We start from the raw sequence: 16138 nt of genomic DNA, 5'->3' as shown, positions 1-16138 counted from the left end.
GATACATATTCTCGAGCTTCTCCCAAAGTTTGTACGCGTCTGTCTCTTGAGAGACATGATGAAAAACACTGTGGTCGATCCACTGTCGAATTTGTGCCACCGTTTTCTTGTTTATTCTCGTCCAAACTTCGTCTGTCTTCGTGTCGGGTTTGATGCCTTGCTTTTCTATAGGCTGTGCTAAATCTTTCAGATTAAGCAAATCTTCCATCCTTGGCTTCCACATGTTGTAATTTGTGAGCGTAAGTCGAACCATCGTAATCGTACTTGTAGATTCCATCGAAAATAATTGCAAATTTATTTTACAAATATTTCGAGGAAAAATTAGATAAAACCGAGCTCTCGGTTGGATTCGGAAGCGTCAAAAATGGTGGGGTAGAATTTTTCGGGCTCAAAATATACTTTCTTGAAAAGTTATGTGCTAATTTGTAACTTTTCAAAACTATAGGGGCTAAAATGTAATTTTGGGAACTTACAGGGGCCAATATGAAACGTTTCTGCGAGCCAGGGACCTTTCTGAAACTTTTCAGAACTTCAGAGACCAAAACAGTTATTTTCCGAACAACAGGGACCGAACTGCCGTTTTTCAGAAACAGAGGGACCTTTCTGTAATTTTCTAGAACTTCAGGGGCTAAAACGCAACTTTTCTGAACTATGGTCAACCGCTGACGTCGGCGATGACGTCACTCGTCTTCTCCGGCGACTGGTTTTTCCGGCGATATTTCCGGCAATTTTGACCAATCTTTGACCGGCGTTTTTGAGGTCTTCCCCTGGTCAAAAAAATCACGAAAAATATATTTTCGAAATCCTTGAAACAAGACCTTTCTAATGTTGTGCCCAGAAACTGATTTTGAGACAAAAAAATTTTGACGAAAAAACAGAAAAATTCGTAAATAATTCCCTGGACACCAAACCAAGCTTCGATACCAGTTGTGGGGTTGGAAAACTCTTCTATTAAACACTAAAATAGAATTACAATAGGAGGAGTAACTCTCACACTCAACTATTACAAAAAACCAACCCTCTCACTAACACTCTCACTCTAAGTGTTATACTATCTGTGTTTGGGATGCATACAACTGAAGAATTATTTATAGTCTTGGAAGCCACCATTGTAGTTGTCTTCATTAATTGTGTTCATCATAGGGTGGGAAGAAAAACTTGTTCCGTAGGTTTCATTTTGTCAACAATGATGGCTACTGTAGCTTTGGAGGCTTTGGAGGCTGGAACACAACAGCATAGACTATATGTTTAATATCGACAATATTGGTCGATCATCAAAAAAATATGAATCAACAATGTAATAAAGAGTTAAATCCAATCCAACAAGAAAAGCATAAACCTTTTCATTCACCTTAAACTCAAGGAAATACAGTAGCAGCAAGGCAAGTACACATCATAACTTCCAGACATCAAAATTTTTAAACCAAGCTTGTTGAAAACTAACCGTTAGACCACTCAGAATGGAAGTATACTTTAATTTTTGAAGTTGGTATATTCCAAATTAAATGTATAATCGTCTATTCTCATTACCTATGTGACTTGGATAGCTTAAAATTAAATGTCAATTCCCCGGGATCACGAATCAAAGAACCTAATGTCCAAGAGAATGACATGTAGTGTCGATAACGTTGTCTATTGTGTGAACACCAAATACTAGAAAAGACTAATCTAATATAGGGATATAATATGGTTAGTACTAGAAAAAGTGAAATTGAAATCTAATACAACTTAAATCTTAATCAAATAAGTGCGGAGGTTGTTTAATACGACTCACATAGATTCAAATACAACCACTTTAAATCAAGTACGGTTACTTCAAATCAACACCCTAGCTCTCCGGCTAAACCCAACATAGAAAAACCACCATCTTCCACATATTTCATACGCTTCTACATTCACATGCCTGAATTCGCAAATATGGTCAGTTTCATCATGACTCGTTTGAATTCAAAATGGGTTCAAATTTTTTTCTACTTTTTTACACAGTGATGTTCTCGAGAATTCGTTTTTACATATATTGGTCTTTTTTGGTTAATACTAAAAGTTGCAACTTGAAGTACGATAAAGATTGGATATTGTCTTTCATTGGGGTTTGCTGAATTTAATCGGGTTGTTCTCATTAGATGCAAAATTTGAATTTTGTTAAAAGGATGTTTATGTGCTTCTAAGGTTATCAGAAGGAGGAGAAAGTGGTTTAATAATCTCATGAGATATAGTAGATTGTAGAATACCATGGATTATGTTTCTTTCATTCTTTGGAAGGACCGGTATTAAGGTGTTACTAAATTCAGAAGGAAGATCAATAGTTTCAAACATTCAAATAAAGGGCAATTTGGTCTTTTTTGGTGGATATAAATCTCGGCCGTGTTATAGTTGATTTTATAGTTCTGGGATATTTTCACTGGAAAAAGAAAGATACGAGGAGATGTTTAGAAAGGAATTTGAACTTTGAAGACTTGTCCTTCGGACTCATGGATGTAATTTGTTTTCCTTTAGCCTCTCACTAGTTTTAATATTAGTCTTGCCGTTCAAAAACAAATTATTTTTTATCCATAAAAACAAAATGCATCAATATTTTCCATCATTATTTCCTTTCAAAGCGAGTAATCTTTGACAAAGTTGCGACAAATTCAGCGATGTAATTTTAGTCACTATTTTAGCAACACATTTTCATTCCATTGTATTTCAAGAAAATTTTATCATCAAATACCTAATTGGTAAAGTAATGATTAATTTAAGTGTGAAACGATTTACACCTATCCTTTCAAATCCCAAATGCAACAGTTTTTGATGGTTCATTCTTCTTCTTCCCATTGCTTCTTCTCTTTTACCATGAGCTGTTTCTATGATTGCTATGTTAATTAACGCATGAAAAGTAATGAAAGAAGTGCTTCGACATAATACAACTAATGGATTCATATTAAACTAATGATTCATTAACAATAAAATGATTCATTATCTCTTATAAATACCATTAAATTCAATTTAAATTCATTTTCATTACACAACTGATTTGCAAGCTTCATTCATGTTCCCTTTGCTTCCTCTACTTTGTTTTCCAAGTCTTCAAATCTATGAATGTCACATTTCCAAACCATCTCTCTCTCTCTCTCTCTCTCTCTCTCTCTCTCTCATGTTTTCAATTGATCAGTAGAGGACACTAATATTTGAATTCTATCAAGATGCTTAAAATAGAACTACAAAATATTTTTTGTACGCCCACTTTCTTCTTCGTCCTCTATAGCTTCAGTGGTTTGTTTGAGGTGGGAGGAAACATAAGAGATTGTTGAGGGAGAAACTAAAGTGAAGAAATATTTTGTTTTAAAGAATTATGGGGATATCAGAAAAGAGAGGGAAAATGGATAAACGAGAGAAAAAAGAAATCAGAGACAAAAATATCAATTAGCGATGGAATTTGCTATAAGACATATTTTTCAATAGTTTTGAGATATCTAGGAGTAGGAGCTGGAAATTTCCCTATATGCTATAATAATAAAATTAATCTATTTTTAGATTTTTTTTAAAAAAATTAATAAATAAATAAACCTCCACTCCCATCACCTTTGGTTAAAGAATTAAATCCGTATACAAGTTAAACTTTATTTTGAGGTACCTACCCATTTACAAGAACCAAAGAAATATATTAATTATACGTACTCTACTTGACGATGCCTAACGTTTGACAACGATTGATTTTGGTAATTTGGGGTATAAGAACAATAACCTCCACACATTAATTACTATCTTCATCAACAAACGAAAAATGAAATCCATAATTTCAATAGTGTTTCTTCTTCAAACAATCATCAACGCTGTAAATCTCACCACAGCTCAATTCCCTGAAGAGCCTGTCTTCAGATGCAGAAACACAGGCAACTACACACCAAGTTCTGATTATAGCAGAAACCTCAAAGCCGCATTGGATGCCGTTGGCAAGGTGAAAAAATATAGTGGCGGATCTTTCAGTTCATCCATTGGCACGAAGGAAGCAGCCTATGCTGTCGCCCTTTGCTCCAGTGTTGCTATCAAATGGGGTGGAAACTGTAATGACTGTATAACGAGGTTGACTACTTCACTTCAAGCCAAATGCCCAAATCAAAAGGAAGGTGTGATGTGGGGTTCAGATTGTATGATACGTTACTCAGATCGAAAAATAATTGGAGTCAAAGATGATTGGGTTTGGATCCTTTCACCAGGTTTAGGAACTATTTTTAATAAGGTTCAGTTTGACAAAGGTGTGATTGATTTGATGACGAGGTTACAGGGGGAAGCAGCCGGAGGTACCGATAAAAAAGCTGCATTTGGGACGATAACTTTTCCGCCTAATAATTCAACTATATATGGGGCTATGCAGTGTACTTCTGATTTATCCAAGGAGCTTTGCACTAAATGTTTACAAAGTATAATTCTGACGTACTATCCTTGTTGTGGCGGAATAATGTATTCACCCAATTGTTATTTTACTTTCTCCCTAGACGAATATAAAAAATGGAAGTATTTGTCCCAATGGAAGCCATTGCCACCCAAAACTTCATAAAGTTTAATGGATTGTCACATTATAACCCTAATTTAATTGCTCGACTAGCAATTTGGTGACTTCATATATGACTTTAGCAAAGACTATATATGTTTAATATCGACAATATTGGTCGATCACTACAAGAAAAGCATCCTTTACCGACGACATCTATGCCGACGACAAAGGTCGTCGCTAAAAGGTTAGCTATACCGACGACATGTCGTCGGTACAGGGTTTTGAAAACTTTGACCAACTATCTTTGACCTGCACTCTATTCCGACGACTTATAGTTGCTATAGATTAGGCGGGAACGAAAAACTTTTTGGCCGTCTACTGAAAACTTATGCCGACGATATGTCGTCGGTATAGGTTACGGATTTTATAATTTTGATTTATTTATTTTCGTTTGTGCTGAAACAAAATAACGACGGCGTTTTGTGCATATCTATCCAGACGACATGTGGTCGGAATAAGAGTTGGCGATCCGCGTGAAAAATCAAACATGGGAAAAATCGAAACGACGTAGTTTTTTCTAACCCTATACCGACGACATGTCGTCGGCATAGGGTTTAAACCTAGCAGATCTCAGTCAATCGACTTCATTTGCACCACAACTGTGTTTTGTTTCTCTGTCGATCTCTCAACGAAGAATTACCCCTCCGGCGACTCTCCTTTACCGTCGACGAGCTGGTATTCTTCTTAATCCTTCTTTTCTTCTTTGTTACTGATTGCTCAAGTTATTTACAACAATTTTGGGTGGGTTTTTCTTTCTCTGGTTGGCCTTCACAGTCCTTCACCACCATCGGCATCTACATCTCCTTCCAGTGACCTTATTCCGATGTACATCGTCGGCCCTTCACCACCACTCATATCACCGGTGATTTTGAGGTAAAGTTCCGATTTCTTTTTTTTTTTTTTTTCTGTTTTGGGAAATTTTTGGGATATGTTATATAATTGACTTATGTTTATGCTCACTGTGATGTATAAAGTCTTAATTGCTAAACCGGAATGTGTGTTTAGATGAAACCGGAATGATTTATACAGTTTTTGGGGGTATACTTGTAAATGGGGAACTGAACGTAAGCCTTGAAAGAAGGTATGATAGTGTTTTCTTTTAACCTTTTTGATTCATAAGAATATTTCATCTGTTTCGTAACAATGTATGTTTAAGGACTTGTTTATGCTCTCAATGCATTTTACATTCTACAAATTAATAAAATAATAATAATGATGGTTTCTATTTCTTGTATTATAGTCTGATGAGGATTGGAAAACATGGAATAGCCACTTTGAGGTTGTTTATATACCTGAAAAGAGTGGGGCAGCAACTGTTAGAACTATAACTTATTAATTAATGAATTCTTCTTCAGGTGTATGTCAATAGCAAAGTGATGATAGTTGACGATCATATCACCTTAATTGGATCATCCAACATAAATGACAGGAGTTTGCTTGGTCAAAGGGACTCCTGAGGTACAAATCTACATTCATTTCTTTATTCCTCAAACTAAAAAGAAGAAATGCAATAATATTTAACTTGTCTCATAAATTGGTAAAACTGTTTGCATGATTTGTTAGCTAGTATTACAACTTAGCTAATATGACAGTCAATCGTTTCTAACTACCAAGGGTAGTTTGGTCATTCTCTATTTTCTAGTTGTTACAAGTTAGTTAGAAGTTTTGATGTGTAATATTATTCTTTGTATATATATGTAATAGTCCTGTAATTGTTCAGTAAGTGAATGAGAAGAAGATCTCTTTTTTTTTTCTTTCAGATTAGTCATATTAGAGACCTGATAGCTGATGTGACATACAAAGATTTATGGCTGGCAACTGCAACGGTATAAATAAAATACATGCCAAAATAAAAGCACAACCATTTATTTATATATATTCTTCAAACTTTATTAAGTAATATATATTGTTACTTAACAGGGAAATGCCCAGATTTACCGGAATGTGTTTTCTTGCATCCAAATTGACAGTGGCTTCTACATGCCAATGATTCTTGCAACTTACAAGATATGTGCTTCATTTGATGGAAGGAGTATCTCACCATGTCCCTTTGAGGTGACTACTTACAACATAAGTTTAATTAGGATATTTGGATATTTAAGTAGAAATTGAATATGTGTCCCTTTTTGATGGAAGGAGTATCTCACCATGTCCATTTTTGTCCTTCTCTTGATGGAAGGAGTATCTCAACCACAACCAATGTCACAATTTACCCAAAATACCCCCGAACCAACCAACGAGCCCGGGGAAACGAGAACAATGAAGATTTTGATTAATCTTTTTGTTATTTTGAACATGAAGACTTGTTTTTTTTTTTGTTTTTTTTCTATGTAGTAGATTTTCAAGTGTAATAGTTATAAAATGTTTGATATATACTGCATATATATTTGGTTTGTTTTAAAAAAAGGTTTAGTAAATATAACAAATCTGTGATAAATATTAAAAAAATAAAAAAAATAAAAAATCTTATACCGACGACATGTCGTCGGTATAGATTTTAACTGTAAAAACTGTTGGAAACTTTTCCCGACGGCATGTCGTCAGTATAGCCCTCCCTATCCAGACGACATGTCGCCGGTATAGATTTATAATAAAACTTTTTTTTTATCTCGAAAATCTTTCCCGACAATCCTTTATAGACGACAAGTCGTTTGCGTAGGTGGATCTGTACCGACGACATTTATACCGACGACATTTTTGGCTTTTACCGACGGAGCTATACCGACGACTTTATACAGTCGACAAGTCGTCGGTATAGGTTTTACCGACGACATGTCGTCGGCATAGGTGCCGTAAAAGTCGTCGGTATAGGCCTCATTCCTTGTAGTGGATCATCAAAAAATTTGAATCAACAATGTAATAAAGAGTTAAATCAAAACCAACAAGAAAAGCATAAACCTTTTCATTCACCTTAAACCCAAGGAAATACAGTAGCAGCAAGGCAAGTACACATCGGAACTTCCAGACATCAAAATTTTTAAACCAAGCTTGTTGAAAACTACACAATAAACCGTTAGGACCACTCAGAATGGAAGTATACTTTAATATTTGAAGTTGATATATTCCAAGTTTAATATATAACCGTCTATTCTCATCAAGTGGGTGAGTTGGATAGTTTAAAATTAACGGGATGACAAATCAAAGAACCTAATGTCCAAGAAAATGCCATGTACGTACGTCAGTAATGTTGTCTGTGTTGTCTGAACACCGAATACTAGAAAAGACTAATCTAATACATGGATATAATACGATTAGTACTACAAAAAGTGAAATTGAAATCTAATACAACTTAAATCTTAATCGAATAAGTGTAGAGGTTGTTTAATACGGCTCATCGTTTGATTCAAATACAGCTATTTTAAATCAAGTACGGCTACTTCAAATCGACACCCTAGCTCTCCGGCTAAACCCAGCATAGAAAAACCACCATCTTCCACATATTTTATACGCTTCACCATTCAGGTGCCTGAATTCGCAAATATTGTCAGTTTCATCATGACTCGTTTGAATTCAAGAATTTATTTACACTGTGATGTTCTTGTGAATTTATGTTGGACTTGGAGAATTCTTTTTCACATATATTGGTCTTTTTTTGGTTAATACTAAAAGTTGCAACTTGAAGTATGATAAAGATTGGATATGGACTTTCTTTGGGTCTGCTTATGTGGTTTGAAGGTTATCAGAAGGAGGAGAAGTGGTTCAATAATCTGATGATATATAAAGGTGTTACTAAATTCAGAAGGAAGATCAACAGTTTCAAAATATCAAATAAAGGGCAACTTGGTCTTTTTTTGGTGGATATAAATCTCGGCAGTATTAGAGTTGATTTCATGGTTCTGGGTTAGTTTCAATGGAAAAAGAAAGATAAGAGGAAATGTTTAGAAAGGAATTTGAACTTTGAAGTCGTGGTGTAATAATTTGGAAAAAGGTTATTTCAGTCTTTTTTTGAATTTTGTCATATGCAACAGATCTCTGGTTAGTCGATCTGGATATTTGATTTTATGCTAGACAGGTGGGGGTTCGGATTTGGTTAGAAGTCTTTTGGGTCTGGTGCAATAATAAGTTCCAAGGGTACCACTAAGTTGGTCCTTTTCTGGCTTCTTACAATAATGTGTCTTTTTTATGTGATAGCAATTGAAGTTTCAATGCGTACTCTGGTTATCGAATCAATTGCAATTGAATTGATTGGATTCGTTACCTTTATTATACCAAAAGATCTAATGTGCATTTTCGGTATTTTGTTAATAAAAAGAAATTGACGAGAAATTTTTTTATCGGTTTAAATCTTGCTAGTTTGATTTTACTCATTATTATTGTTCTAGTAGTTGTTGGTGTGCTCAAGCCATGGAAAAGTGGCAATGATGCTTAGTGTCTTTGCATAAATATAACACCCTTTGCATAAATATAACACCCATTCAGAGTTTGAGTGTGAGGTCTCTTATTATAATATTTACCTTATTCTTGTGTAAAATTAGAGCATTTTTTATTTTTTATTTTTTCCAATTATTGACTTAATGTTGTTTCTGAATGTGTTCGACTGTACTTGTTTATTTGGAATTCACATTTTCTTTAAATATTCATGTTCCAGTTTCATTTTGTTTTTGAACGGAAAAAGATTTTGTTAGAAAAAAAAATCTAGCAAGAAGCTAGAAACAAGTGCGGGAAAATAACATTACAAGGGACGAAACAAAAGAATCACCCAGATGGAATGGGAGAATGCACTCGGGCATTCCAGTCCACTGCAGCTTGATTACCCGTACAAGAAATCCAAATATAAGAATTCTCCTTTATCTCTGCAATCATCCGATCAGTAGATGAGAACCTATTGTTAAAGCATCGATCATTTCTCTCCCTGCAAATTTTCCAACAATCATGCCAAAAACTTGTACGTACGGTTACCACAGCCCACTGAAAGTTTGAAAAAACCAGCAATGTTGATGCCAAAATTTGTGAAATCAGAAATCAAACTTGTAATATTTTCCATGCCCCTGCCACCAACAACTCTATAGGGAAGAACTTCCAGGATCTATTGCTTTGATGAATGGAAAGAATAGTTTTTGCCCACAATGCCGAAGGTTCGGTTTTTAATCTCTAAAGCCATTTCAAAATCAAAACAAGATTCGAAATTCTCAAGCTCATAATTCCTAATCCACCAAGAGACTTAAGAGCAATCACTTTATCCCATGCAATCCAACAAATTTTCGAATTTGAATTATTGCCACCCCAAAGAAATTTACGCATGATTCTTTCCAAGGCATTAATAACCGCTAAAGGAGCTTTGTAGAGAGAAAAGTAATACAACGGAAGACTACAAAGCACAGATCTAATGAGAGTAATTCTTCCACCATAGGATAATGTTTGAGCTTTCCATTTAGATAATCTTGCTTGGAATTTATTGAGAACCGGTTTCCAATTCTTTATGACACATATTTGCACCAACGGGAAGACCCAAATAAGTGAACGGGAAAGAGGACGGTTGACAATGCAAAATGTTAGCCATAGAAGCGATTTCGACCTCACCAATTCCCACTCCAAAACTTTGTTTTTTGAAAAATTAACTTTTAACCCTGACGCAAGGTTGAAACATCCTAGGATTCTTTCTAAGTTGTGGAAGTTTGCACGACTCCAATCACCCAAGAACATGACATCATCGGCATAAAATAGATGTGATTCCGAGGCCCATTGTTGGGAGTTTGAATCCCATGAAAAATACCAACATCAAAAGCTTTACTCATGACCGCATTTAAAGACTCCATAACAATTATAAAGCGGGGGTAGCTCAACCAGTTGGGGGCTCTAAGCGAACCAAAAATGTAGGGCCCTTTGGATAATGGAAAACTGGAAACAAAGTGAAACACATACCGTTTGGCGTTGATGATTTGAACAATTGAGAGCCGAGATAGAAGAGTAGAAGATAAATGTGGCGCTTTATTTTTCAAGATCACACTGATGTGTCGCATGCATTTCGTCTTCAAGAATCAAGATCGCTCACTAAGTAATGTGGCTTATTGGAAAATTAGTAATCGACTAATTGAGATTTGAGATATATTAATATTGGATTATAAGTTTGAAGAATATGAGTCCCTTTGGAATTGGGGGCCCTAAGCCTTAGTTTAAAAAAATATAAGGTTGAGTCGTCCCTTTTATAAAGAGATGCAATAAAGAGAAAGGGGGACAAGGGGTCACCTTGTTTCACACCCTTAATCAGTTTTCTAGAACAAATAGAAAAGCTATAGAATACAAAATTATAGAAGTGGTAAAATCCAATTAAAATTGATGTATTTTTTCTAATTTTTTTCACTAAAATGTATGCACAATTAAAAAGATGCTAGAAGAAGATGTATGTAACTGATTGTAACATCCGAAAAATTCAAGCCAATTTAAACTTTTAAAAACATTTCAAACCATTAAAATCATTACAACTTTGTTTTCAAAATGTATAATATCAGAGTTTTTCCCAGAAACATAATCAAGACATGAGGAGCTATACGATCACGCCTTCGCCTTGCCGCGATCCCCTGATGTACCTGAAACAATAAACTGAAACTGTAAGCCCAAGAGCTTAGTGAGTTCCCCCAAAATACCCATACCCGCAACAATACACATATAATCATAAACAGCATACTATGGGTCCAGTCAACCATCCGGTTGGAATACCCCAGACCCTCAACCATCCGGTTGGAATGCCGATATACTATGGGTCCAATCATCCTCGGGATGGAATACCCCAGGCCCACAACCAACAGGTTGGAATGCCCACATACTATGAGTCCAGTTATCCTCGGGATGGAATACTCACGGCCCACAACCAATAGGTTGGAATGCCCAGGTCTATTGGCTTTCGCACAAAGCAGATAAGCCTCAACCGCCAAACAACATGTGCACATATAACAAATAATCACATAACATTCTATAGACAATACTTGATCTAACGGATCATACCACATAGCACATAACACCATCCCATCTACCGGTATTACCACATATCATATAATGTTATCCTACCCTCTAGGACACCGATCTAACAGATCATACTAGCATAACATAACCATATAACAATCTGAAGGGCCGGCCTTGGTGCCTTAGACCCTTGAGTATAGTGAGGATAACTCACCTCGCAACTGTCGCCTGAAACTAGAAAGCTCAATTCTCAGATCCCCAACACGAACTCCACACCTATAGTTACCATAAAACCCTTTTTCATAAATTTCCAAATTACCACAATGCCATCAGAAGTTAACTGGTCAACTCTTGGTCAAAGTCAAAGTTCACAGTCAAAGTCAACAGTCCATGTTGACTCGACTCGTCGAGTGTAGTTCACCGACTCGTCGAGTCCTTCCTGAACTCGAGAAGTCGTGAAATCCTTGGTTGACTCGTCGAGTTTTCCTTTAACTCGCCGAGTTCATACATGTCCAAAGATTGGGAAAAACCCTAGCCGACTCGCCGAGTCAGTCGACTGACTCGCCGAGCCCAAGGCAATCTTCATCGGACTCGCCAAGTTGTTCATCAACTCGACGAGTTCATGACCATCTTCATATGACTCGCCGAGTCGACCTTGCGACTCGCCGAGTCCCTTCAATCCATCATTCATACAGACGCTTTTTAAGCCATGCTAAGGCTCCATATAGTAGATCCAGCTTCCCAAGGCATGTTTATCACGTAAAGTTGCAAACTTTACGTGCATGCAAGGTGATAATGACATAAAATAAGCTAAAGAAGGGGTTCTAGGCAAAAGAGCTCCACCAACATGCTAAAGACTGAGACTTTATGATAATAAGGGCCAAGATGAGCCTAGATCTGAAGTTGCAACTTCAGATCTTGGTTCATCACTCAAAATGCAACACCAAATGCCCAAAATGGTCTCAAAACTCAATATAGAAAGGGGATTAACTAGAAGAAGCTCAAGGTGATGACTTGATACCTCCAAATTGTGATAAACTGAGGTGGACTTCAGATCTCCAGCTGTTCCTTGCTCAAAGCTTCTTGATCTTCAAACCTTTCCTCACCAAAATTCCTCTTCCAAGCTAAGAAGCACACCAATAAAGAGAACAACACGAATTAGGGTTTCTGGATTCGAGGGGAGCAGTAAGAGAGGCTAAGGGGGGATAAGTAATCCTTAAATAGGGTGAAAAACCCCGAAATTTAGAGTTCATCTGCCAGCTCTTACTCGTCGAGTCCCTTAATGGACTCGGCGAGTAGGTCACTAAAACACGCGACCCAACCCGCTGCTACTCGACGAGTAGGGCAACCAACTCGTCGAGTAGACCTTGAAAATAAGAAAATTCTTATATTAATTCAATACCTGAGAATCGGGGCGTTACAATTCTCCCCCACTTGAACTAGACTTCATCCTCGAAGTCTGCCGCGGTGAACAGTTCCGGATAGTGCTCCTGCATCTTTGCCTCTGGCTCATACGTCCACTCAGACCCCCTCCGATGCTCCCACTGTACCTTCACCAAAGGTATCTCCTTGTTCCTCAGAATCTTCATCTTTCTCTCCAGTATGGCCACAGGCCTCTCCACGTAATTCAGGTGCTCATCGACCTGAATATCATCCAGCGACACCACCGCCTCCTGATCCATAATGCACTTTCGCAGCTGCGAAACGTGGAAAGTGTTGTGGATCCGACTAAGCTCCTCCGGCAGCTCTAGTCTATAAGCCACCTTGCCAACCCTGGCAATGATCCTGAACGGCCCAATATATCGGGGACCCAATTTTCCCCTCTTCTTGAAGTGGATCACACCCTTCCAGGGCGAGACCTTCAGGAGTACCATGTCACCGACCTGAAACTCTAACTCGGATCGGCGTTGGTCGGCGTAACTCTTCTGCCGACTCTGAGCGGTCTGCAGTCGCTGTCTAATCTGCTGAATCTTCTCGGTAGTCTTCAAGACCACCTCCGTCCGACCCATCACCCTGTGACCAACCTCACCCCAACAAACCGGGGTGCGACATCTCCGCCCGTACAATAGCTCGAATGGCGGGGCGCCAATGCTGGAATGATAGCTGTTGTTGTAGGCGAACTCTGCAAGCGGTAGGTGGGAATCCCAGCTCCCACCGAAGTCAATGACACACGCCCTCAACATGTCCTCGAGGTTCTGAATGGTCCGCTCACTCTGACCTTCAGTCTGTGGATGGAATGATGTGCTGAAGTGTAACCGCGTGCCCAGCTCCTCGTGGAATTTCTGCCAGAAACGGGAGGTAAACCTGACATCCCGATCAGAGACAATGGAAACGGGAACCCCATGGCGAGACACGATCTCGCGAACGTACACGTCGGCCAACTTCTCGGCCGACGAACTCTCCTGAATTGCCAAGAAGTGGGCGCTCTTGGTCAATCGATCCACGATGACCCATATAACATCAAATCCCTTCGCCGTCCTTGGCAGCTTGGTAATGAAATCCATCGTGATCTGTTCCCATTTCCACATGGGAATCTCTAGAGGCTGCAGCTTACCATGCGGCCTCTGGTGTTCGGCCTTGACAATCCTGCAGGTCAAGCACCTCTCGACATACCAAGCGATTTCTCACTTCATACATGGCCACCAGTAACTCAAACTCAGGTCTCGATACATCTTGAGGGCCCCGGGTGAATTGAAAAATGAGACTTATGAGCCTCCTCCATGACCGTCTGCCTGACCCCACCAGACATCGGGACCCAGACCCGACCGCATCGGGTTAATAATCCCTGACTATCCTGCACAAACCGGGTATTCTCACCCTTGATCCTCTCCAGCTTCCAATTCTCCGGGCGCATGCCCTCAACCTGGGCATCTCTGATCAAACTCACAAGAGGAGAATCCACCGCTATCCTCATACATACCGTGGGGGTGGAAGACCCAGCTGATTTGCGGCTCAAAGCATCCGCAACCACATTCGCTTTACCAGGATGGTAAAGGATCTCGCAGTCGTAGTCCTTGACTACATCCAGCCACATGCGTTGCCTCATGTTCAGGTTCGGCTGATCCATGATATGTCTCAAGATCTTGTGATCCGTGTAAATGGTACAACGGACCCCATAAAGGTAATGCCTCTATATATTGAGGGCGAACACCACCGCTCCCAGCTCCAAATCATGCATAGGGTATCGCGTCTCATGTGGCTTCAGCTGTCGCGATGCGTAGGCTATCACTCGTCCTCTCTGCATGAGGACCGCCCCTAAACCTGTGATGGATGCATCACAGAACACCACAAAATCCTCAACTCCCCCCGGGAGTGTTAAGACTGGGGCCTCGCACAACCGCTGTCGGAGGGTATCAAACGCCCTCTGCTGCTTAGGGCCCTACCGGAAATCCACCCCCTTCCTCTTCAGACGAGTGAGGGGTACCGCAATCTTGGAGAAATCATGTATGAATCTCCGGTAGTACCCTGCCAATCCCAAAAAGCTCCTGATGTCTGAGGGAGATTTCGGAACCTCCCACTGCATAACCGCCTCGATTTTGGCCGAATCGACCAAAATCCCCTCGTGGTTAACGAGATGTCCGAGGAACTGGACCTCCCGTAGCCAAAACTCACACTTCGAGAACTTGGCATACAGCCGTTCTCATCTCAGAACTCCCAATAACTCCCGTAGATTCTCCTCATGCTGCTCTCGGGTCTTGGAATACACCAAGATATCATCTATAAACACTATGACCGAGCGATCGAGCATCAGTCTGCAGACCTGATTCATCAGGTCCATGAACACTGCTGGCGCGTTGGTGAGCCCCAAACGGCATCACCACGAACTCATAATGTCTGTAACGAGTTCGGAACGCGGTCTTCTCCACGTCCTCCTCTCTGACCCTGACCTGATCATACCCAGACCTCAAGTCTATCTTGGAAAACGAAGATGCGCCCTGCAACTGATCGGAGAGATCGTCTATCCTCGGGAGTGGGTAACGGTTCTTCACCGTTAACTTATTCAACTCTCGGTAATCAATACACATCCGGTGCGAACCGTCCTTCTTCCGGAAAAAAAGAATCGGTGCTCCCCATGGAGAACTGCTAAGTCAAATGAACTGCTTTCCCAGCAATTCCTGTAGCTGTGACGACAGCTCCTGCATCTCTGGCGGTGCCAATCGGTACGACGCCTTAGCGATAGGGGCCGCACCTGGCACCAGGTCGATCCTGAACTCGACTTGCCTCTCCGGAGGTATCCCTGGAAACTCCTCTGGAAATACATCTGCAAACTCCCTGACCACCGGAACATCGGAAACTGAAATCTGATCCCTGGCTCGCGTATCCAATACATACGCTAGGTAACCCGCACCCCCGTGCTGAATACAGTGCCGAGCCCTGGCGGCTGAACAAAACCCTGACCCCGATCTAGTGCCCTCGCCATATATAATCAACTCTCCCCACTTGGGGTTCGAACCACTACCCGCTGACCCTCGCAATCAATCATGGCACCGAAATGACTGAGCTAGTCCATCCCCACAATCACGCATACCGCCCCCATGGGGATCGGAATCAAGTTTATCGGAAAAGGTACCCCGAAGATTTCCATCTCGCACCCTCGGTAGATCGAAGAAGCAAAAACCCCGTGTTCGTTGGCGATACAAACTCGCAACGGACACTCTAGCTCGCCTACTGGCACTCTGAACTCCCTACTAAATGTCTGAGATA

The 16138-nt window shown here is 39.7% G+C and overlaps 1 protein-coding gene across 4 annotated transcripts; it reads left to right on the top strand.

Annotated features, from left to right (window-relative positions):
• Window positions 1–3756: 3756 nt before the first annotated feature.
• Window positions 3757–6923, top strand: LOC145124087 (uncharacterized). Of its 4 annotated transcripts, XR_013715503.1 has the most exons (9): window positions 3757–4196; window positions 4265–4400; window positions 4973–5209; window positions 5309–5407; window positions 5540–5615; window positions 5890–5992; window positions 6295–6360; window positions 6455–6589; window positions 6671–6920. XR_013715503.1 is itself a non-coding variant. In XM_079059307.1 (8 exons), the coding sequence occupies exons 5-8, from the start codon at window positions 5957–5959 to the stop codon at window positions 6866–6868; spliced, it is 435 nt and encodes a 144-aa protein (XP_078915433.1). In that variant the 5' UTR covers window positions 3757–4400; window positions 4973–5209; window positions 5309–5407; window positions 5540–5615; window positions 5890–5956; the 3' UTR covers window positions 6869–6922. The 4 variants fall into 4 exon arrangements, 2 of the variants coding, with proteins under 2 accessions (XP_078915433.1, XP_078915434.1); XR_013715502.1 differs by having other exon boundaries at window positions 3757–4400; window positions 6671–6896; XM_079059307.1 differs by having other exon boundaries at window positions 3757–4400; window positions 6671–6922.
• The last annotated feature ends 9215 nt before the right edge of the window (window positions 6924–16138 follow it).

The sequence above is a fragment of the Lactuca virosa genome, chromosome 7, assembly GCF_052849685.1.
Source record: "Lactuca virosa cultivar CGN04683 chromosome 7, Lactuca_virosa_CGN04683_v6, whole genome shotgun sequence".
Taxonomy (NCBI): domain Eukaryota; kingdom Viridiplantae; phylum Streptophyta; class Magnoliopsida; order Asterales; family Asteraceae; genus Lactuca; species Lactuca virosa.
The sequence above is the reverse complement of the archived record's forward strand: the minus strand, read 5'-3'. Positions and strand labels throughout refer to the sequence as shown.